The sequence below is a fragment of the Amblyraja radiata genome, chromosome 8, assembly GCF_010909765.2.
Source record: "Amblyraja radiata isolate CabotCenter1 chromosome 8, sAmbRad1.1.pri, whole genome shotgun sequence".
NCBI classification, from domain to species: domain Eukaryota; kingdom Metazoa; phylum Chordata; class Chondrichthyes; order Rajiformes; family Rajidae; genus Amblyraja; species Amblyraja radiata.
This window is the reverse complement of record NC_045963.1, coordinates 52,697,248-52,723,004: the sequence shown is the minus strand read 5'-3', so window position 1 is coordinate 52,723,004 and position 25,757 is coordinate 52,697,248. Positions and strand designations below refer to the sequence as shown.

Sequence of the window (25,757 nt, the reverse complement as noted above, 5' to 3'; positions counted from 1 at the left end):
ATGGAGGGTGGAACGCTTGGTGTAATCTAACCAGTGGTAATCTCAGAGCAAAGTGGCGATCTTGGAGTGGAGTAGTGAAATCTGCTCAGATTGGAGAGCTGCTCTGTGCTACAGTGCCCTCCATAATGTATGGGACAAAGACTCATCATTTATTTATTTGCCTCTGTACACCACAATTTGAGATTTGTAATAGAAACAAATCACATGTGTTTAAAGTGCACATAGTGAGATTTTATTAAAGGGTATTTTTATACATTTTGTTTTCACCATTTAGAAATTACAGCTGTGTTTATCCATAGTCCCCCTATTTCAGGGCACCATAATGTTTGGGACACAAAGCTTCACAGGTGTATCTATTGTAACTATTCTTCAGGAAAACACATTTTTTTGGAATTTCCTTACTGGATTCATCTGTAACTGTCATGTTTAAGATCTAATTTTCACACTCATGTGGAAACATTTTCTCTATATTCAATCAAACTGGTTTGGAATTTTAAAGCTTTCATCAGATACTGCCTTGGCCTTTTCTTCAAATCTGATCAAGCTTTCCTGCTGATTAAAACCTGTCAGTTCTAATAATAATGTTGTAAATCTTCCAAATTCTCCTGAGACTCCTTATCCCTTTAATAAAATGGCGAGCAGAACTATTTATAGTTTACCGTGGGTGGTCTAATCAAATTTCTATTCTTGTTTTGCATTATTTTTCAACTATTAAATTCTAATCAATCAGAAATTAAACCCACTTTAGAACATGGCCCCTCTTGATCTGAATGTTATTTACCGGACTTGCAATTTGGTTTGAACAAAATCTATCAATTCAGTTTTAGGTTTATTAATTAATGCCCAGCCTTTTGGAGAGAGAACATTAGAACATAAGAAATAGGAATAAGAGTAGGCCACTCAGTCCCTTGAGCCCGCTCTGACATTCAACAGATTATGTTTTATTCTCTACCTCAGCATCACCTTCCTGCCCAATCCTTATATCAATAGACAATAGGCACATGAATAGGCCATTCAGCCCTTTGAGCCAGCACTGCCATTCACTGTGATCATGGCTGATCATCCATAATCAGTACCCCGTTACTGCCTTCTCCCCATATCCCCTGACTCTTTAAGAACTCTATTTAACTCTCTCTTGAAAGCATCCAGAGAATTGGCCTCCACTACCTTCTGAGGCAGGGAATTCCAACCCTCTGTGTGAAAAAGTTTTTCCTCATCTCCGTTCTAAATGGATTACCCCTTATTATTAACTGTGGCCCCTGGTTCTGGACCCCCTCAACATCGGGAACATGTTTCCTGCCTCTAGCGTGTCCAAACCCTTAATAATCTTATATTTTTCAATAAGATGCCCTCTCATCCTTCTACATTCCAGAGTATACAAGCCCAGTCACTCCATTCTATCAACATATGACAGTCCCGCCATCCCGGGAATTAACCTGGTGAACCTACGCTGCATTCCCTCAATAGCAAGAATGTCCTTCCTCAAATTTGGAGATCAAAACTGCACACAATTCTCCAGGTGTGGTCTCATTATGGCCCTGTAAAACTGCAGAAGGACCTCTTTACTCCTCTTGTTATGAAGGCCAACATGCTTTCTTCACTGCCTGCTGTACCTGCATGCTTACTTTCAGTGAGTGATGAAGAAGGACCCCTAGATCTCTTTGTACTTCCCCTTTTCCAAACTTGACACCATTCAGATAATAATCTGCCTTCCTGTTTTTGCCACCAAAGTGGATAACCTTGCATTTATCCACATTAAACTGCATCTGCCATGCATCCGCCCACTCACCCAACCTATCCAAGACACCCTGCATCCTCATATCATCCTCCTCACAGTTCACACTGCCACCCAGCTTTGTGTCATCTGCAAATTTGTTGATGTTACTTTGAATCCCTTCATCTAGATCATGAATGTATATTGTAAATAGCTGCAGTCCCAGCACCGAGCTTTGCGGAACCCCACTAGTCACTGCCTGCCATTCTGAAAGGGACCCGTTAATCCCTACTATTTGTTTCCTGTCTGCCAACCAATTTTCTATCCATGTCAGTACCCTACCTCCAATACCATGTACTCTAATTTTGCCCACTAATCTCCTATGTGGGACCTTATCAAATGCTTTCTGAAAGTCCAGGTACACTACATCCACTGGCTCTCCCTTGTCCATTTTCCTAGTTACATCCTCAAAAAATTCCAGAAGATTAATTAAGCATGATTTCCCCTCTGTAAATCCATGCAGACTTGGACCGATCCTGTTTATGCTTTCCAAATATGCTGCCATTTCATCTTTTATAATTGACTCCAACATCTTCCCCACCACCGATGTCAGATTAACTGGTCTATAATTTCCTCTTTTCTCTCTCCCGCCTTTCATAAAAAGTTGGATAACATTAGCTACCCTCCAATCCACAGGAACTGATCCTGAATCTATAGAACATTGGAAAATGATCACCAATGCATCCACCATTTCTAGAGCCACTTCCTTAAGTACCCTGGGATGCAGACCATCAGGCCCTGGGGATTTATCAGCCTTCAGTGCCATCAGTCTACCTAACACCATTTCCTGCCTCATGTGAATTTCCTTCAGTTCCTCCGTCACCCTAGATCCTCTGGCCACCAGGGAGATTGGATCTGTCTTCACTAAGGAGGACACAAACAAAGTACCTGTTCAACTCGTCTTCCATTTCATTGTTTCCCATAATAAATTCACCTTTTTCAGTCTTAAAGGGTCCAACTTTGGTCTCAACTATTTTTTTCCTCATCTCATACCTAAAGAAGCTTTTACTATCCTCTTTTATATTCTTGGCTAGCTTACCTTCGTACCTCATCCTTTCTCCCCGTTTTGTCATTTTAGTTATCTTCTGTAGCTCTTTAAAAGTTACCCAATCCTCTGGGTTCCCACTCATCTTTGCTATGTAATACTTCTTCTCTTTTATTTTTATACTGTCCTTGACTTCTTTTGTCAGCCACGGTCGCCCCTTACTCCCCTTGGAATCTTTCTTCCTCTTTGGAATGAACTGATCCTGCACCTTCTGTATTATTCCCAGAAATACCTGCCATTGTTGTTCCACTGTCACCCCTGCTAGGGTAGCTTTCCAGTCACCTTTGGCCAGCTCCTCCCTCATGGCTCCATAGTCCCCTTTGCTCAACTATAATACTGACACTTCTGATTTTCCTTTATCCCTTCTCCCTCTCAAATTGTACATTAAAACTTAACTTATTATGGTCACTACCTCCCAATGGCTCCTTTACCTCGAGTTCCCTTATCAAATCGGGTTCATTACACAACACTAAATCCAGAATTGCCTTCTCCCTGGTTGGCTCCAGTACAAGTTGCTCTAAGAATCCATCACGGAGACACTCCACAAACTTCCTTTCTTGGGGTCCAGTACCAACCTGATTTTCCCAGCCTACCTGCATTTTGAAATCTCCCATAACAACCGTAGCATTACCTTTGCGACATGCCAATTTTAACTCTTAATTCAACTTGCACCCTATATCCAGGATACTGTTTGGGAGCCTGTAGATAACTCCAATTAGGGTCTTTTTACCCTTACAATTTCTCAGTTCTATCCACACTGACTCTACATCTCCTGATTCTATGTCACCCCTCGCAAGGGACTGAATTTCATTCTGCACCAACAGAGCTACCCCACCCCCTCTGCCTACCTGTCTGCCTTTTTGATAGGATGTATACCCTTGAATATTCAGTTCCCAGCTCTGGTCCTCGTGTAACTTCCTCCAGCAGATTGTTTGCTGTTCCGAATCCCTACATCCTTGTTAACTCTTCCAGCCAGATTTCATTTCTGGTGACTCTACAGTGCACATTTTCCATGACCAACATGTCCTTCTTGTCTATCTCTGACCAATCATCTAAATATGCTTTTGCCAGAGTTTTGAATTGCAAAATTCATTTCTCAATGAAGGTGAGAAATAAAGCATATCACATGGTTTTGGATAAAATAAACCTTTGGAATTACTTAATGTCTTAGTGCACAGAAGCTCTTGAAATTCAACAAATCACTATAATGGGGACTGTATTTTCTAGTTGGCCTAAGTTCACAAAAACCTCTATAAAAATGCAACTTCATGTCTTTATAATAACAACTTGCATTTGTACACCTGATGGAATTAAACTTTGGAAAGCACATCACAGATACTTTTTTGGATAACATTTAACGTTGATACACATAAGGAAACATTGGGACAGGTAACTACTATTTTAGCCAGATAGGAATATCTTAAAAGGAACTAGACTCGCACTTGTCAGGGTGCTTACAGAATCTGTGACAAACTAATTCTTAGCCAGGATAACTACCAGGCATTGCATTTAACCTCTGCATTCCTTGTCCTTCTGGGGGGAAATTGAAATATTCAGCTTTCCCAATCACTGACCAGTTTCTTGGATAGCCTGTTATGTTCTAGAAAAGAAACCTGCTCATGATCCACTGCAATAGCCTCCAGAGAAAGTCTAAAAAAAGTAAAAACTGCCTGGTTCAGCATCCTTCGAGGGCTGCAAATGGAAAATGTTATCTGTACTTGCCTTCTTAAACAAAGGAACATTGGCTACTCTCCTCTTTTGCTTCTCTCAATAAGCCGAGAAAGATCCCTACAGGCCCTGGGGATTTATCCAATTAATACTTATCAAGAGACCCAACACCACTCCTTCTTTATCCCAAACTGCAGGGTAACAGGGTATATGATTATACCCTGCAATTATCTCACAATCCTCCATGTCTTTCTCTTTGGTAAATCTTAATGCAAAGTACTTCTTTAGTACCTCGCCTACATCCTCTGACTCCAATCATAATTTCCCTCTTTTATCCTTTAATGGTTCTACCTTTTCTCTGGTTACCCTCTTGCTTTTATAGTGCACATGAAAAGCCTTTGGATTTTCTTTAAACTGACGCCTGTGACAATCTATGCCTCTTTTTAGCTCGTCTAATTGTCTGCTTGATGTTTTTTCTGCTTGCTTTATAATCCTCAAAGGCCCTGTCTGATTTCATTTTCCTAAATTCTACATATGCTGCCATTTTCTTTTTGACCAAATTTAGAACTTCTCTGGTTATCCAAAGACTTGCCATCAACTTGCCATTCTTCTCCTATCAGAACAAGCTGGTCCATCCTTCTCCTTATTGGTACAAGCTGGTTCTGAACTCTAATCAGCAGGCCTTCAAACAACTTCCACATCTCTGATGTAGATTTATCCAATAGTTGCTCCCAATTTATTCTCCCTAGCTTCTGCGTAATAATGTAACTATCCTTTCCCTAATTTAGTACTTTCCCCCCAAAACTCCAGGTTTATGCTTATTCATAACTATCTGAAAACCTAGGGAGTTGTGATCGCTGTTCCCAAAATGCTCTTGCACTGGAACATCAGTCACTTGGCCAGACTCATTCCCAATTCAAGGATCACTTTGGCCCCTCCTAGAATTGGACTATCCATATTATTTTAGGAAAATCTCTTGGATGCATAAAGCAAATCCCAGTCAACATTGGGAAAGTCACCCAATATGACAACCTAAGCAAAAAACTACACATTGAAGGAACTCAATGGGTCAGAGAACATCTGTACACAGAATGAACCCTTCATTAGCATATGGGCAAATTGATCTATTTCCATGCTGTATAACTACATAATTCGAATTTTTCGAGACTAATTTTCCTGATATAAAGTGGTGTTGCACAGACTCTATTGGCTAAAATATCATCTGACCCAAGACTATTTACTGGTACAATAAATTAAACCACAACAGATAATCAATGTGGGAAGAGATGCAATTTATCAATATTTGCTATTCTTACTTGCGGCAAACAATTTAAATGTTATTGAATAATTTTTCAACACAGTAATTCAACGCAATATTTGGACATATTGGCAGAACAAATACATGAAGCATATACCGATTTACCATTGGGTATGGGGGTATTGGATGGAATTCAGACTTGCCAATGCAGTGTAGGTTGCTGTGATATACCAGCAGAAATAAAATCCAGTGCATCGTATCAAACGGAATCAGTTTTGTACATCATATGATATTATTGGAATCTGTGATAATAATTTGAGCCATTGGAGGGAGCTAAGGTTATGATTCTGCAACTCGCGCAGAAAGGAGGGGAAGAGGGTTGTCTTTCTGATGTAGTTCACATTATCATAAGATCCATTTGTACTTCTCTTTCATCCTCTGGGTCACCTCTGAGGTTTGTGCTACCTTCATGTTGAAAGGCAGGAGATTTGATCCTAGGTTTTCGTCATCCAGTTGGAAAGATGCAGCCCTGTGGGCAGTTCTCTCCGAGGTTGTCTTTACAATTCCACCCGTAGCCCTGACCGAACCCGCCTCAGATTCCCTCACGATCCCCTGAACTTCTGCGCAGTGTTGTGGGACCCACAAGGTATGTGTTCTTGCCCATGCTGCACATGTGGAGGTATTTTAATTTAAAGCAGCCATTCCCTTCTGTCCTTCAATCGAAACTGCACTTAGATGAAGCATTGAGAATCAAGGGTAAAAAAATTGGGGATCTTAAGTATCCCATGCCAAGAGAAGATCGCTATTACCACCAAACTAGCCGAGCCCTGACTATTAGATCGGCTGTGTGGCATGCTGTGAGCAAACCTATTACTTAACCTTATCTCCACAAACCATCCATTGCCAGTACATATGTCCATGACATTTCTGCCAGGAGTGACCATCGCATTATCCATACGGACCTAAAGTCTCTAAACTTGGCTGCCCTCCACTACGTTATGTGCTAAATGGGATTCAAAATAGATCAGACAAATAATCAATAAGGCAATGGGGGCCAGAAGCACCAGGAGAATGATATTCAACTACAATCAGTGACCTCATCATGTGGAATATCCCTCATTTCATCTGTCAAGTTATGTGATTCAGTCATTAGCTAATTTACTGATAAGGGGCTGACCTAGTTAGGTTATAAATTAATACGTTCATGATAAAAAAATAAAACAAAAGCAGCATGTTCAGCAAAGTAATCCTTTAACTAATGGATCAGATCTAAGGTCTGTTGTTCCCTCACAATGGCATAATTATGGGATAATTAAGAGACATTTTAGGAGGAGTATGTACAAATTACTCCACCCTGATCACCACGAGTCCACACTAGTTAAACTAGACTGAAGTATCTGGAGAGGCACTTCCAATCTTCTCTCTTGCTTTTCTCAATAACCTGGGATAGATCCCGTTAAGGGCCTGTCTCACTTGCCGATTTTTTTGGCGATTGCCGGCATCACCGAAACATTTGCGGCATGGTGCAGCGTGATGACGTATTGACGCGCGGTGTTTTTCAAGTGTCGCGACATTTTTTTTCTCGCTGCTAGATTTTGAAATGTCCAAAATCATTTGGAGACCCTGATATGCCGCCGGCAGTCGCCGAAAAAAAATCGCCAAGTGGGACAGGCCCTTAAGGCCCTGGGGATTTATCCATCTTAATGATCTTGCTGATAGTTCTGGTAATATCCTCTATTCCTTCAACTTTGTCCTCATGCCTCTGACAACCTGGATCCAACCTGTGAATTTGTCCCCTAAACTCTCAGCCGCTCACCAATCCTTAAAACCTGCCTCTTTACCCGTTTTAAATCTGATTAAAAAGCAACAAACTGAGTTTAGGATACTATGTAAATTTAGGATACTATGTAAATTCAGGTTTCAATCGTGAAATCATACAGGAACCTATCCCTGTGGTTTTAGCTGGAATAAAGCCATCAACCCACTTCTAAAGAAGGGGATTTACAGTTCTGTCCCAGTCTGCATGTACATGAAATCCCTGTCCTCCTCCGCAGGTATCTATTTATTGATCTTGAGAAATTTAAATTCTAACTCCTCCACATGTGATTGTGTGCAAGGTCCCTGAGAACCTGATCTTTTCTTACTGACGATCAATATGTTCTCAACAACACAGGTAAGGCTCAGAATTTTACAGCGAGCCGCCTTTTCCTTTTGTCCTTGTTACATTTTACAAACAAGGCACACAAACTCCTGCCTCTGTTGTGAACTGCAGAGATGATTTTCTTATGATTTTAAGAATTTATTTTTAAGGATATAAATGTTTTAGAAAAAACATATGTTATAATTTATATGTTTAAGAAAGAACTGCTGATGCTGGAAAAATCGAAGGTAAGCAAAAATACTGGAGAAACTCAGCAGGTGAGGCAGCATCTATGGAGATACACCCCAGCGGTATGAACATTGACTTCTCCAATTTCAGGTAGTCCTTGGTTTCTCACTCCTTCCCCTCCCCCTTCCCAGCTCTCCCACAAGCCTACTGTCTCCGCCTCTTCCTTTCTTTCCCTCCCCCACCCTGACATCAGTCTGAAGAAGGGTCTCGACCCGAAACGACGGCGATTCCTTCTCTCCATGCTGCCTCACCCGCTGAGTTTCACCAGCATTTTTGTCTATCTTATAATTTAAAATTATAGTATATGATATAACATTAACATATAAACATTTATGTATATAAATGATTTATATATATAGTGCATACAAAGGTGTATACTAGACTAAGTGGGACCCGTTGGGTCCCATGTTCACACGGGAGGGCTGGTCCCCCGACGCAATATTCCACCTCTCCACCAATTCCAATATTGGTGGCCAGTGGGGGGGCTTTCTGGAGTGCTGGTATGGGTTCTTGGGGTGGCAGCTCAGTCCCTCAAGCTTGATCTGCTGGCAGCTCACTCACGGCTGGTGGGCTGGCAGTTGACTCATGACTATTTGTTGAAATTCCATTTCAAGCAGGGTGCAAGTCCACCAAATTCAAATCCATGTTCCTACCATTTCAATCAGGGTGCAAGTCCACTAAATTCAAATCCATGTTCCTACCATTTCAAGCAGGGTTCAAGGCCACCAAATTCATGTGCAGTTTCTTACCACTATGAGCAGGGTGCAAGGCCACCGAATTCAAGTGCAGTTTCCAACCACTTCAAGCAGGGTGCAAGCCCGCCGAATTCAAGTGCAGTTTCATACCACTTCAAGCTGGATCCAAGGCCACCAAATACAAGTGCAGTTTCATACCACTTTCAGCAGGGTGCAAGGCCACCAAATTCAGTGCAGTTTTATTCCACTTCAAGCAGGGTCCAATGCCACCAAATTCAAATGCAGCTTCATACCATTTCACGCAGGGTGAAACCACCATAAAGCCACACAAAACACCAAACTCACAGTTCAGTAGACATTCAGTGTGTTCAGTTGATTCACAGCTCAGACAGAGTCATGACCTCTCCCTCCCCCATCATGCAGAGACTGAGCCACACCCACACTTCCGGGTTTTATAAACCCCCCCCCCCCCCCCCCCCCCCCCATCCCACCAGAAAAGGTGTGGCTTTCAGGGCGTGATTGACAGGAGAGAGATTCTCAACATTTTTTAAACACTAATAACACTTTTATTTTTCATTGATGGGAAGAATTCTCTGCACCTGCTCAGCAGAGGGGGGACTGAGTAAGATGGCCAAAAATCACAGCCGTAAGTGTAGCGTTTTATCTAAAATCAATATACAGTGCAAACAGGAAGTAAGTGCATTTGCAGTAGTGCCTTTTAACTTCAAGCCAAAGCACCCAAGCCGCCATTTGCAGTAAGTAGTGCCTTTCAACCAAGCCAAAGCACCCAAGCCACCATTTGCAGTAAGTAATGCCTTTTTACTTCAAACAAACCATATTTTCATTTTCAAACCACATTAAGGGTACTCACAGTTGTGTAGACATTTGTTCAGTATCATTCAGAGCTCAGAGAGACGTGACCCGTGGCTTCATCCATCTTGCAGAGAATGAGTGAGGCACACCACTTCCTGGTTTTATAGTCCCTCCCCCTCCCTCCAGCAGGTGCAGCAGAGAGAATGGTGATTTTTTTAAACTTCAAGCCAAAGCTCCCAAGCCACCATTTGCAGTAAGTAGTGCCTTTTGAACTTTAAACCAAAGCTCCCAAGCCACCATTTATAGTAAATAGTGCATTTCAACTTCAAGCCAAAGCACCCAAGCCACCATTTGCAGTAAGTAGTGCCTTTCAACTTCATGCCACCATTTGCAGTAAGTAGTGCCTTTCAACTTCAAGCCAAAGCATCCAAACAACCATTTGCAGGCAGTGCCTTTTTACTTCAAACAAACCCTATTTTCATTTTCAAACCACATTAAGGGTACTCACAGTTGTGTAGACATTTGTTCAGTGTTATTCAGAGCTCAGAGAGACGTGACCCTTGTCTTCATCCATCTTGCAGAGAGTGAGTGAGGCACACCACTTCCTGGTTTTATAGTCCCTCCCCCTCCCTCCAGCAGGGGCAGCAGAGAGAATGGTGACTTTTTAAAAAACATTAATATCTCTCTGATTTGTCATCGATGGGAAAAATCCTCCGCACCCGTAAGGCGGAGGGGGGCTCTGGGCGAGGTGGCCAAAAATGACGGCCGTAGGTGACGCTGTTCTGTCGGAAATCGCAGCACAGTAGGCCAAAAGCGGTCAAGATCAGAGATTTAGTAATATAGATATATATATATATATATATATATATATATATATATATATATATATATATATATATATATATATATATAAAGGATACATAAAAGATTGTTGTTTATATGTGTACATGTAAGTTATTGGGACACAGTGGGGATTACACTGCTGGGTTTATAACTCACTCAGATGCCTTTCTGTGTCAAAGTTTCAAAGGAAATCAGCATTGATAAAGTTGTTCCTAGAAAATTGTAAAGGATTTGGACACGCTAGAGGCAGGAAACATGTTCCCAATGTTGGGAGAGTCCAGAACCAGGGGCCACAGTTTAAGAATAAGGAGTAAGCCATTTAGAACGGAGACGAGGAAACACTTTTTCTCACAGAGCGTTGTGAGTCTCTGGAATTCTCTGCCTCAGAGGGCGGTGGAGGCAGGTTCTCTGGATGCTTTCAAGAGAGAGCTAGATAGAGCTCTTAAAAATAGCGGAGTCAGGAGATATGGGGAGAAGGCAGGAACGGGGTACTGATTGGGGATGATCAGCCATGATCACATTGAATGGCTGGCTCGAAGGACCATACAGGTCCTGCACCTATTGTCTATTGTCTATTGAAAAGGAGATGTAGGATTGCTTTGATTATGATGACAGGTTAGCTATGTAGCATATGAAACTGGAAGGGGGAGTGTAAATGGAAAGAGTCAACATAATCTACAGGGACCTGTAACCAGACACAAAGAAATAATTTTTAAGAAAAGACTGTTTGTATTAAAGCCATACTGCTGGAAATCAGAATGACTAATTTACAAAATAAAACAGATGAAAACAAGACAAAAGGTATGATCTCCTTTTTGGAGAATTAAGCCCTCAGATATTGCAAGCATCTCATGAATGCATGTGAAAGCTTATTTAATGTAGTGCTTTGTGTGAAATTATTATTGAACTTATCGGTTATAATGGAACTATCATAATTTCTGCCTTACCCCCACCTCGTCCTAACCATCTGTCAGAATGGATCACTAAAACCTCAATATGAGAATGAGACAAAAATAATTTGGTTTTGTTAAAAAAAAATATTTTGGACTAGAAAACATTATCCAAGCATTAATGTAGCAATGTTACAAAATTTTGAGATTTTAAAAATCAAGTCTGTAATTTATCCCATCAGATAAAGCATAAAAATAAGTTTAATTTGACACCTAATTCACTTTCATATCTCAAGTATTTAAAAAGTTATGGCCATTTTCATACTGGGAAATGAGCATCTTGTTCCCTATTGATTTTCTATGGACATAACAAAAAAGCTGTGATCGTGAACAGTCAAAAGCCCATAACTTTCTTAAAAATTAAGAGAACTGAATGAAATTTTCAGTTATCATAGATTGAAGCATTCTGAAACAAATATAAAATAATCTTACTTGGATGACCTGAAATTAAAGCATATAATTAGTTAGTTACCTAATTGTAGCTAATTTCAGACTTCAATTACTAGATCTAAACATCTATCCATTTCTTAATAAATGATTAACATTTTTAAATAGCCTAAATGTCCAAATAATATTCACAAATAATTCACAATAAAACATGAATTTTAAATCTCATTTACATTAATTTATAGGCCAAATGGAAGGAATTTAGTGTTTAATTGCTGTAAATAAATGCCCATTTAAATCAGCTTTCCAGTGGGTCCCTGTGGAACGCGCTGGTTTAGAACGTTCACATTGCGGTAGATTTGTGCCCCAAATGCCGAGAAAAATACTGCGCGATATAATGGGCCCAAATTGAGCTACTCGCAATATTAAACTTAGTATAAAGGGATCTTTAGAAGCCCTTTTTAATGTAAAAATATACAACCTAACTTCTGCTATTTGCTTTATGAGACCCTGCGGTTGCTGGCGGTCGCGGGTTTAGAGATTGATTTTTAAACTACTATAACTATTATTCAAGGCCTTTAAACCTAATAATAGCTTTTGCGACGGGGTCTTCCAGCGATTTTTCGTTAATAATTAACTAGGCTGAACATTTTCGATTGGAACAGCTTAGAGAAAATCGCGTTTTAAACCCGCCCCCTCTAAACGGCGCCAAAATCGCGCACACCCTCAGCAGCAGATCTTCAACGACGCTTCAGGTACGCTTTGCAACATACCTAATTAATGCGCCAACATAGTTTATCGCATATATAGTATCACGAAAACCAATTTTGCAGATTTAAAACTTTTGGATCTACATCTTATTACAGATATTCCCTTTGTTCTCTCCACCTTATTCCACTTCCTTAACTTTAGAGATACAGCATGGAAACAGGCCGTTCAGCCCACCGAGTCTGTGCTGACCGGTGATCACCCCATACACTAGCACCATCCTACACTCAAGGGACAATTTACTATCGACAGAAGCTAATTAACCTACAAACCTGTACGCCTTTGGAGTGTGGGAGAAAAGCGGAGCACCCGGAGAAAACCAACGCGGTCACAGGGAGAATGTACAAACTCTGTACAGACAGTACCCGTAGTCAGGATCGATCCAAGGTATCTGGCGCTGTAAGGCAGCAACTCTACCGCTGCACCACTGTGTCATTGCAAAATAAAATGTGCCTGTTAACTCACTCTTCCGAGTGCTAATAAAAGATTATAACAAAAATATTAACTTTATCTCCACACATGCTGCCTCACCTGCTGAATACTTGTCTGCAGGGAATTGATGGGAATGTGGGGAAAATAGGTAAAGGAAAAATTGTTGGGGAATAGAATTATTCTGCATGCCAGCATAAACTTGATGGGCAAAATGGCCTTAACCTGTTTTGTATGGAGCGTGGAGCTTGCATACTGTCTGTATGTGCCTCAGCGTTGTTGGTTGGTTAACTGAGCCACCACGCCATCAAATTCCTGCCTCCTATGTCAACAATCAAGCTTGAACCTAAACGCTGCATTTCCTTCACTGTGTAAGTATTTGTAGCAGTCAAAGTAAAGTCAAAGTATCCTTCATTGTCATTGAAAATCAATACAAATGTATTTATCAACGAAAAGAACTTATCCCAACTCAAGTAAAAATAAAGGGCTAGCATTAGATCCATTTTACACAGTTTAATAACAATAGTGAGATGATTTATGTTTTCTATTTTGGAAGTTCTAAAATATCATAAGAAACAATAAAGTGGGTATTTCTTACAATGGGTATGAACATAAACATCCATAATGAACTACTGAAACCAATGGTAATGGGAAACGTGAAATATATTTTAATAGCAGGCTGAATCAATAGTATATACCCAACCTTGTTAATCAAAGTCAAAAGGAACCAAATAAGTAGCAGGAAGAATAAAAAAGTAGCACAGTCTTGGTTGGTTTTGCATCTCACCCACTTGAATGATCTCTGGGGTAAAGGGCCTGTCACACGAGCATGCGACTCCACACGGCAAGCGTGACCTAACGTGGTCGCTTGAGCCGTATGGCCTCGCAGGGCGGTCCCTCTTCGATCGCCGGAGCCGTATGGAGTTGTGCGGAGCTGGTCCTGACATCGCGCGGGGCTCCGAAAAACTGACCGTGTTCAAAAATTTCACGCGGCAACGGCCTGCCGGCCCGCAGCCGCCTCGACGCTGTACGCACCGCCTCGACGGGCGTGCGCAGCATCTCGATGCCGTACGTCACGTGCGAACTTCCCGCGGACTTCGCTCGAACTTCACGTCACTCACTCGACCTCCGCGCGGCCCCCGCTTCTGGTTTGGTCGCGCTCGCCGTATGCAGGTGTGTGCTGGTGAGACCGGCCCTGTACGGGGATCACTCGACCTCCGCGCGGCCCCGCTTCCGGTTTGGTCGCGCTTGCGCATGCAGGTTGCATGCTCGTGGGACAGGGCCTTAAGGAACTTATCTTGTGAAGTAGGACTAAGTAAATCTGGCCTACACACACACTGTGTTATAAGCCTGAGCTGCTTCAAATGAAAGGATCTACAGCTGTTTCCTCAGGCTGGAGCCATTGTCTCAGAATAACAGGTTAACTGCACCCCTAGAATTATTAAGACACAGAAAGGAGCCATCTGGCACATTGAGTCTATGCCAGCTCCTCAGAGAGTCAGTAATGTTCCTTTGCTCTTTGCCCTCCAGCATTTATTTAGCTCCCTCTTGCAAGCCCAAACTAAGTCTGTATCGACCACCCCTCCAGGCACTGGGTTCTAAATCAATACCACCGTTTATATAAAAGCCTTTTCTTCCCATCCTCTTTATCTAGTTTGCCCTGGTACCATTTGCTAGTGCAAACAGTCTCCCTCCTTTCACCCATTATCTAAAACCACCTTTTAGAAATCAGTTGAGGTCTTCTTTATTCATGTGCGTGTATAAATTCTCTGACCAGGACAGCTCAGCCACATTTATTAGTCACAGCTCAGCCACATATATTTAACACTGACATTGGCAGACTGCAAATGAATCAGAGGAAATAGGTATCTGACAGTCAATCTTAAATGGATAACTCCTTATATTTAAACAGAAACCTCCTCGTTCTGGATTCTCCTGCAAGAGGAAACATCTGTATCTTTTATGCATTTCAACCAAGTTATCTCTCACTTTTCTAAACTCCAGCGAGTACAACCTAGCCCGGTCAACCTTTCCTATTGCCAGGCAGCAGGTTATGAAACCTCCTATGAACTGCCTCACCTCCTCCCTTAAATAAGGAGTACTCTTGATGTGATATGATCAATGTTCCAGCCCGCCATCAAAAGGCATAGATTTAGGCAAGGAATAAGGTTCAGAGGGGACCTAATGAGAAAGGTTTTTAACTAAGAGGATGGTTGACCTCTGGAAACTATTGCCAGAGAAAATTTGTGGCGGCAGAGACTCACCATATTTAAGAAGCATTTGAGCCACCAATGTATGTAATATTATCAAGTCCTGGTAAATGGGATTAATATAGAAGGATATTTGATGGTCGGCATGAAAGCAATGGGCAGAAGGGCCAGTTTCTATGTTATATGACTCCACGAAGCATATTCTGCGACTTTGTCTCCATTTCCCTTCCTGCTCTACAAACAAATCTATCAATCTCAGTATTTATTACATCAAATGACAAGGGGCCACATAATAGTAAAAAGTAATATTGGGACTGGTATTCTCTTTCCCCATAAAGAGATCAAAATGTGAAACGGACAAAGCAGCAAGGGCAAAGAAACAACTGGATGACGTTTGAAAATTTTCAATTCCACAAAAGAGGCTTTCAACAAAATTAAAGGTCATGGAAATGAATTTAAGTTGTTGACTCGATTAGGGGTCTGGTTCCAAAAGATGTAGAAAAGAGTTGGAAGGAAGGGGCTTGCATAACAAGAATCTTTGCTGGGGCTTCAAAACAGTAGCACCTTTCACACCCCATTTCCTGAGGTGCCGACACATTCTCTTACTCTTGATTCTATCCCATTGGGATATTCCATCATTGTACTTTAATATTATTTTCTGTTACCTGGATTTTTCTTTGCAATCTTGCACAGTTTTGCTGTTTTGCACTCATTATTGTATTTATTGTTGTATTTGTTATTTACTGTGTGTATACTCTGTGAACAAGGAATTTCTTTGCACCCTGGTGTGAATAACAATAAACCAATCTCATCTAATCAACTGCTCACTGTATTTATTAATAGTTTAGAAGTGGTACCCACCCACTCATTAGAACCTCAGACAGGAGTGTAAAGTCATGTTGACTTAAGTCAAAGCCTCCACCACCACACCTGACAACACGTTCCAGGAATCAAACACCCTGGGTAAAAAACCTGCCCTGCACATTTCCTTTCGCCTTAAAGCTATGTACCCCTCAGTCTGAAGAAGGGTCTCGACCCGAAACGTCGCCTATTCCTTCTCTCCATAGATGCTGCCTCACCCGCTGAGTTTCTCCAGCATTTTGTCTACCTACCCTTTCATCTGATATTTCCCCCCTGGGAAAAAGGTTCTGACTGTTAACTCTATTTATGCCTCTGATAATTTTATACCTCTTTCAGGTCTCTCCTCAACCTTTGGGGTTCCAGAGGCAAAAATCCAAGTTTGTACAACTTCTCCTTGTAGCTAATACACCTAATCCAGGCATAATTCTGGTAAACAATAAAGTTTATCCAACCTCTCCCTGCAGCTGAAACCATCTAATCCAGGCAGTATTTTGGTAAACCTCCCCCGCACCTTCTGTAATGCTTCCAGATCTTTCCTATAATAGGGAGGCTAGAACTGCACACAATACTCCAAATGCGGCCGAACCATAGTCCTATCGTGCTGCTTTATGACTTCCTCTTATATTCAATGCCCCTAGAAACTAAAGCAAGCATACCTTTTGTTTTGTTTACCCACCCCATCTCGTTGTGCTGCTACCTTTATTGAGCGATGAACTTGGACTTCAAAATCCTTCTGCACATCAATGCTGTTAAGGGTCTTGTTATTAACTATACACTTTCTCCTTACATTCAACTTCCCAAAGTGCAACACCTCCCTTAAACTCCATCTGCAATTTTTACGCCCATTACTGCAGCCAGTCTATATCCTGCTGTAAGCATATGCTTAAGGCAAGAAGGGAAAGATTTAAGGAGAACCTCAGGGGCAATCTTTGCACTCAGAAGATAGTCTGTATCTGGAATAAGCTGCCAGAGGAAGCTATAAAGCAGATACAATTATAACTTTTGGTAATTTGGACAGAACATGGATAGGAAGTGTTGTTCCCGATGTTGGGGAAGTCCAGAACAAGGGGTCACAGTTTAAGGATAAGGGGGAAATCTTTTAGGACCGAGATGAGGAAAATATTTTTCACACAGAGAGTGGTGAATCTCTGGAATTCTCTGCCACATAAGGTAGTTGAGGCCAGTTCATTGGCTATATTTAAGAGGGAGTTAGATGTGGCCCTTATGGCTAAAGGGATCAGGGGGTATGGAGAAAAGGCAGGTACAGGATACTGAGTTGGATGATCAGCCATGATCATATTGAATGGCGATGCAGGCTCGAAGGGCCGAATGGCCTACTCCTGCACCTATTTTCTATGTTTCTATGTTTAGAAGGCAATGGGCCAGATGCAGGCAAATGGGACTAGCCCACTATGGACAAGGTACCATGGACAAAGTAGGCTGAAGGGCCTGTTTCCGTGACTCAATTGTGCACAATCAAAGCTTCTACATCCCATTACAGTCTTGAATTCAAGATGCATTATAAATTCAAGGTAAGACACTACATTTCAAATGCAATTAGTTTATGTGCAGCCTAATTTTATGAGTCCCGTGCAAATAATTTGGGAGAAAAGAAATTTCATTTTTTAATGGAAAAAGGACACACTTATTTCTTCACTGCTGCATTGACCACACCTCCAGTGGATTCCATTAGCTGCAAGGCACTTTGAGACATCCAGAAGATGGTGAAAGGTGCTACATAAATGCAAATCTTTGCTAAAAGCCTAATTGAACAAGAGCAGTTATCAGCAAAAGTCCCTGTCTGTCAACATCTCACTTTAAAACTGCAATCTTTACTGTAGAAAGCTGGGGGGGGGGGGGGGGGGGGGGGGGAGATGCTAATTCATTTCTGCCAGGTTCTTTATTTAGCAAACATCGGGGGGTTTAAAATAAGTGCTTTTGGATTAGCGAATCAGGAACGATTTCTGTCAAAGATATCCTGATTAATTTAACTGCAAGGTTACAAAAAAGACTGCCAATGATTTAATATTTTGAATCTCAGCGCTTTCATACAAGGAATAGATCAAAGAATGATGACTAGTTTATGATGATTGAATGAGTTAATTTCCATTTTTATTACCTGGGTCTCCAACACATGGGAGGTCTTTTTTTGTTATCAACTAGCCTCATTTAAAATCTAGGGTAGTAGTTTATAGTGACCGAGTAAAATTATGTTTTTATCACATGGAATCCTGAATCCTTCACCAGCAGCTTGCAGTTTAAAATCTCTTATACCGTCCATTTTTCCCCAACCACAGTTATCCATTATTACCCTGTAATATTGTGGGCACAGAAGCATAATGGTTCAGCTAATATATAGACTTCAACTACAGGTCTGGAGATATGAGTTCTGGTTTCAACGTGGCATCTGGGGAATTTAAATTCAGTTAATTAAATAATCAGGAATTAAATCAGCATCAATAACAGTAATCGTGAAACTACCATTGTTGTAAAATAAACCATCTGGCTCACAAATGGCCTATAGGGAAAGACATCTGCTGTGCTTACCTGGATCTGGTCTGCATGCGACTCTTAAGGGCCCTCTTGAATGGTCTAATAAGCCATTTAGTTCAAGGGCAACCAAGGTTGCGGCACAAATATTATCCTTGCCAATTATGCCCACATCTTGTAAATAAGTAACTAAAAATGCCCAATTCTTGCATTACACTTTGGGAATCTAATAGAACAGCTGATAAGGAACGAGAACATTTAAAAAAAAATTAAATGTTAATTTCTGGATGTAGACAGACACAGATGCCTCCCTGACATTCCAGCATTGCCCATGTTTATTTCTGTTCAAACGCTCGGGATTATCGGCACTTTGAATGCTGATTTTCAATGAGCATGCCAGGAATTTTAGCAACTGTTCTGAAATAATCTCAAAATAAACTGAAATAATTCACAATTCAAATTTGCCTTCAAAATGATTATGTATGTTAAATGTTTTGAGATGTAATTCTCACTTCCAATTGTGCTGCACAGGTCTATTGTTTAGAAACCAGGCCCGAATCCAGATCCACCAATTTAACCTCCTTCTAATCTTTCCCTGGCCCACAGCATCCAGGTTCCTCAATCCTGCAATTCTGGCCTGCTGGAGTCCCGATTAGATTATTTTGCACTCTTTCCACCTCCTAAGACCCCATACATTAAAATTATCTCCCCAATCACCTTCTTCCTCCATCTGCACCTTTAACGCTGCTTAAGTGTAACATTTAAAAATGCATCCTTGATATATTTAAAAAATAGTGGCAGAGAACAATGCGTTGCGGCTACCATATGTCACTAATGACCATTAGAAACATAGAAACATAGAAAATAGGTACAGGAGTAGGCCATTCGGCCCTTCGAGCCTGCACCGCCATTCAATATGATCATGGCTGATCATCCATTCAGTATCCCGTACCTGCCTTCTCTCCATACCCCCTGATCCCTTTAGCCACAAGGGCCACATCTAACTCCCTCTTAAATATAGCCAATGAACTGGCCTCAACTACCTTCTGTGGCAGAGAATTCTCATCTCGGTCCTAAAAGATTTCCCCCTTATCCTTAAACTGTAACCCCTTGTTCTGGACCAATTGATAACATTTTGCGCACAGTTCTTTGATTAAGCTTTTGGCCAAATGTTTCATATGACAGGATATTAAATTTTGCCTTAAAATACTATTAAGAATCGTCTAGCGTGTATGTTTAGTATTGACGGTGCCATGCAAATACGGGTTGTTCTTCTTGCTTTTGTCTTAATTTGTTTTTATTTATTGAAAGATTTGCTGTTTTAAAATTAGCATCAACAGTCAAGAGAAGGGTTTCCATGTATTACAATCAACAATTGTATTCTGGAGTTATGGTCAGAGGTCAAAGATTATTCCTGAGCTCCCACTGCCTTACACAACCTCAGGGAACTGATGGCCCTTTCATATCTACAAGCCCTTTCCATTAGTTAAGGACACGTTTTGTTGAATGTAGAATTAATATATATGCTCAAGTATAAATTATTTCCATTCTAGATTGTGATGTTGCTATGCAATCTAGTTTTAATCATCAGAGGCACAATGTTAATTGGAAAGTCAGAGCAACACTCACGTTGTATCTGTTCCAATCCTGGTAAAACACGGACATGGCAACAAATGGCATGACTCCAAGCCCCACCAAACAGTCACTGACAGCCAGATTGACCAGAAACACTGAGGTCACCGAGTGGAAGTGTTTGGTCACAGCGATAATGGCAATCACCAGAACGTTACCTAAAACAAAACAAATCCATTCAGTAATTTCTAGCAGTGTAGGTAATGATCCAGGACGTAAGATGAATTATTAAACACAAACTAAGTCAGCTTTTTTCCCCCCCACAGATAACAGCACTGGGATTCTCAACTGAAGTGATGTTGGGGAGGGTTAGAACTAAACTTACATAATGAAGGTTGACTGGTAGAAAATGAATAGGAGATGCCTTGACCAGAGCTGTATGAAAGGACCTAGACAAGCCTTCTAAAGAAAGGTTCTGGACTGCGCTGGAGGGAACGGCCTCTAGAACCTAGATATATTGAAATTGGGTGACTGGGCTGTGTGAGTATATAGATGTTGGGGTGGAGTTAGTGGGACATGCACAAAGCATGTGAGGCTGGATTAGACCTGCACAAATTGTGTATATGTCTGGAGGGAGGAGCTCTAGACTCCACATCTAGACTCCAAATAACTTGTTTGAATATTTTGGTGTAGTAACAAGATGCACAATGCCTTTGATATGCACCGCGTGGATTTTAGCAAGGTTTTTGATGAATCCGATTGATCCGAAAAAAATTTAAACCCATGACTCTAGGAGAGAGACAATCAAATTAGATCTAAAGCCAGCTCAGTGACAGGAAGCAGAGGGTAATGTTTGATAGGTATTCCTATGATAGGAAGTCTGGTACTGGTGGTTCCACAGGGTTCTGTTCTCAATTCGCTGGACTTTTAATATATAGTAATAAAATTAGGGCACACAATAAAGAAGATTGCAATTATACAAAAATTGGCCGTATGGTCGTTAGTGTGCTTTCAACCATTCTAGACAGAAATGGACACAAAATGCTGAGTAATTCAGCAGGTCAGGCAGCATCTCTCGAGAATAGGAATAGGCGACGTTTTGGGTCGTGACCTACTAGAACCTAGATCCTTCTCGGCCCTTCTAGAATCTAGATGGGATTCTAGAACCTAGAAGGGTCTCAATCTGAGATGTAACCTATTCCTTTCCTCCAAAGATGGTGCCTGGCCCACTGAGTTACTACAGCATTTTGTGTCTATCTTCGGTGTAAGCCAGCATCTGCTGTTGCTTCCGACACTAAATAGAGATGGTCTAGTCAGCTGAACAGCCGAATGTCAAACTGAATTTCATCTAAAGAAGTACAAAGTAATGCATTTGGGGAGGTGCAGAAAGGCAAGGGAATATAAAATAAATTGAGCGATATGGAGGAACAGTGGAACGGAATTTATATCTAGTGAACATCAAAGATAGATCAGGCAAAAAAAAGTTAGAAAGGCGTTCGAGTTGCGTTCCTTTTATTAGCCAAGGCACAAAAAGTATGACAAAGAGAGAACCATAGACAACATTAATGAGGCCACAGATTGAGCACTGCATATAGTACTGGTCACACATTACTGGAAAGATGTGATTGCACAGGAGAGGGTGCAGAGACTTGTGATGATGTTGCTGGGAATGCAAAATTTTAGTTGGCAAGAAAGACTAGGTATGCAAAGGTTGTTTGCTTTGCAAAGAGGATACTGAGGGGCTCTCGGATGAGTATATTAAATTATGAAATGGCTAGGGGGGAAATGAGGGAAACATTCACCACCCAGTGGAAGGTGAGGATTTGGAACTCACAGAAAGTGGGAGGTAGAAACACTCATTACCTCCAATCTCCTGGTGAAAGGCCATGAATCTCAGGCTACAGACTTGGTGATTGGTAAGGGGGGGGGAGAGAACAAGTCGTTTTGGTTGGGTAGCTCTTTCAACCAGCACAGATGCAATGGGTTGAATGGCTTTCTCCTAAGTTATGCATTTGCTATGATCTCTATACCTGTGTAAGTACATAGACTTGGTGTTTGGCCTGGGGGTGAGTTGAGAGGGGCAAGTAGGAAGGTGGGAATGGGGGATCCTAGTGACAAAGGCATAGCGAAGCACTTCAGTCTCCGAGTAAAATGAAAACAATACCAGGGGCAAAACAAGTTATTTTGTCTCTCAAAATGTTGCAGCCAGGACATTTTTCATTCTTCACATGAAATGAAACAAGAAATCAGTTTGAGACTCTGCCATACTGGCTCAAGAACAGCACAGAATTTGGGGGCAGTTGGGAGAGGAATCAGACTGAAAACAGCAGATTTGAAGCTTTTAAACCTCGAGGGCCGAAATGCCACCAAACTGATAACAAACCCACAACCGCATTAACAATAACCATGAAGTAAAAACAATCCCAAGGCATTTGTCTTTGAAGCATCGTGGAAAGGCTTAAAAAACGAGAATCTGTGAAGTAACCAATTCCCTTTCCAATTATCCCTAATATTAACCCATCCCATTAATATTTCAGGTTTAATTTTTGCTGAATCAATTGCTTTGGATATATTGATTTGGTTAGTTTTATGTACATATATAAAATACACACGTGTGTATGTTTACACATAAGCAGACATTTTATACACGAATATATCAGTGTATATTATGTATATATACGGATACAGATTAATCTCCACAGACATACCAATTAAAGGTTCTGAATGATTGTTTATGATGTTTCAGTGGTAATTTATGATATTTTATTGATTCTTGTCCCTGCTACAAACTATTGCACAATGTTAACCTGCTTGAGTCTAACGCCAATTTCCAGCCTCAGTCTGTGAAGAGGCGGAGGACTCGGTTTAAAGGGTTTACATTGATGCTGACACGCTTTTACAAGCTAACTCCACGCACGGCAGCGAGTTACTCAGGCCAGACCTGTGATAGCAGCCACACACATCAGGACCATGATGGTTTCCAGCAGTATGTTGACCGGGACGGAGGCAGAGCGGATGCCCACGGTGTGCCCTGTCCCGCCGGCGGACAGGTTCGTGAACAGCGAGGAGGTGGCACCAGTATCCATCGTGTGAGGATCAGCGGCTGCGGGCACCGGGGTTCGAGCCCCGCACCGTCTCCATGGCCGGACCGCGGCACCGGGTCCCGAGCAGCGAGCGCAGACAGCAGCCGGCGTCCGAGCCTCCGCTCCAACCAAGTGACACCGGATTAAAGCAAAATTCGCACGCCCAGACTCAACCTCTCCCGAATCCGACAATTGCCTGACTCCTATTTACACTAGCCTTGTTTTAAAACAATTGCAATAGTCCCAAGCAGAAGATCTCCAGGTGTTCTAAACCTGCCGCTTGTAGCTCCATCCTCCACTCGTTCATCGTTTCTCTATAAGTCAATATTGCAGCGACTGAGATGAACCGAGCTCCGTTCCGCCCCGCCGTCCCTTCCTCCTTTCTCTCTCTCTCACACGCACACTTCAACTCAAAGGTGTTGAAGGCAGGCTGAGAGATTGCACCCAGCCCGCCCCTCGCACGGCATCTGCCAGTGCCAGGAGAGGCTGGAAGGTTGTGTGGAGAGGAAACAGTGCTCGGCAAAGATAAACCCAGACCTTCAGGAAGAGTTTATGTGTGAGAGAAGGGAAAGGCAGGTTGAAGTCTCTTATTCATTGGGACAGGGATGGGAAGACTGGGGGCAGAAGCAGGGGACACGGAGAAGTAGATCCCAACATGGTCTAGGGATAGACACAAACATGCTGGAGTAAATCAGCGGGACAGGCAGCTTCTCTGGAGAGAAGGAATGGGTGACGTTTTAGGTTGAGCCCGCTTAGGGAAACTTCCCGCAAAGCACAATTCACCTACATTTCCTCCAAACTAGTTGATATGGTCTCCTCTATACTGGAAACACCAAACATTGGCAGGGTGATTGCTTTACCGATCACAAAGATAACCCTGTGTTTTCTGGAGGGTTTCGGCAACATCTGTGGAGGGAAACGGACAGGCGATGTTTCCAGTAGGGACTGATCAAATCTGAAAATGGTCCAATCTGAATCATCATCTGTCCATTTCCCTTCACAAATGCTGCCTGATCCATTGAGTTTAGTTTTAAAAAAATACAGCATGGAAACAAGCCCGATCCACCAATCAATCAACCATCAATCACCCATTCGTAATAGTTCTATGATATCCTATTTTCACATCCCTACACATTAGGGGCAATTTTACAGAAGACAATTAACCTGCAAATCGTCAAGTCTTTGGGATGTGGGAGGAAACTGGAGAACCTGGAGAAAACCTACACAACTACACGGAGAACATGCAAACATCACACAGGCAGCATCCAAGGTCAGGATCGAACCTGGATCTCTGGAACTGTACCAGTAATTGAAAAAACCCCAACAGGATTCCAACATCTACAGTTTCTTGTGCCTTCTTGTGTTCTGCATTGCTTGCCACATTGGTGTTCCATACAAGTGACACCCTGCCTTATTGGTCTGTGGCCTCCTGCTCCATTACAAAGGGACCCAACACAGGAGTGTTGAGGAATACCACCATCCATCATAATTCAGACTGCAGGACTTTATATTATTGATATTGAATATTGAAATTTCCTCCTTTCTCTGTCCAGGAAATGTAAGAAACTGGACATTTTGCTGTGTGTGATATTGACTCCGTTTCCAACCCCCCACCCCCCATCACTCTTCCTATATTTCCTTTGGATTTTCTATCCATTCCCACACTTTAACTGAAACATAAAGATGCCCATTTTTTCTCTCGAGAATCTTTTGTGTCTCCTTTTGCTTTCCTAATTCTGATGAAGACTCTTCAAACTGAAACATTAACTCCATTTCTTTTTCCACAATTGTTGTGGTCCTGCTGAGTCATGGCATTGTGCAGCATGGAAACAGGCCCTTCAGACCATCCCATCCATGTTGACCAAGATGCCCATCTATGCTAGTCCCACTTTCCTGCATTTGACATGTAGTCCTCTAAACCTTTCCTTTCCATGCATCTGTCCAAATATATTTTAAATGTTTTTATTTATGCCTCTAGCTCATTCCATGCAGGTCTTGCCATATAAGTGAAAATGTTGCGCATTAGGTTCCAATAAATCTTTCTCTTTTCACCTTAATACTTTGCCCTCTGCTTCTCGATTCTCTAACCCTGGAGAAAGTACACCCTATCTATGCCCTGAATATTTACAGTGTTTTCTGGTTTTGTTACAGGAATGAGAATGCTATGAGAATGCAGGGTGACTAGGACAGGTTGGGGGAGTGGGCAGATGCATGGCAGATGAAGTTTAATACGGATAAATGTGAGGTTATCCACTTTGGTAGCAAAACCAGGAAGGCAGATTAATATCTAAATGGCATCAAGTTGGGAAAGGGGGAAGTACAACAGGATCTGGGGGTCCTTGTTCATCAGTCTATGAAAGTAAGCATGCAGGTACAGCAGGCAGTGAAGAAAGCGAATGGCATGTTGGCCTTTATAACAAGAGGAGTTGAATATAGGAGCAAAGCGGTCCTTCTGCAGTTGTACAGAGCCCTAGTGAGTATTGTGTGCAGTTTTGGTCCCCTAATTTGAGGAAGGATGTTCT

The 25,757-nt window shown here is 41.8% G+C and overlaps 1 protein-coding gene across 1 annotated transcript in view; it reads right to left on the bottom strand.

Annotated features, from left to right (window-relative positions):
* Positions 1-23,684, bottom strand: part of LOC116976219 (beta-3 adrenergic receptor-like) — a 34,891-nt gene extending 11,207 nt beyond the window's left edge. Inside the window, exons 1-2 of the mRNA XM_033025904.1 lie at positions 23,094-23,684; positions 20,210-20,370 (exon numbers count right to left, since the gene is read on the bottom strand). Coding sequence (XP_032881795.1) covers positions 20,210-20,370; positions 23,094-23,238 — 306 coding nt within the window. The 5' untranslated portion in view covers positions 23,239-23,684. The remainder of the gene's footprint in view (positions 1-20,209; positions 20,371-23,093) is intronic.
* Between the last annotated feature and the right edge of the window lie 2,073 nt (positions 23,685-25,757).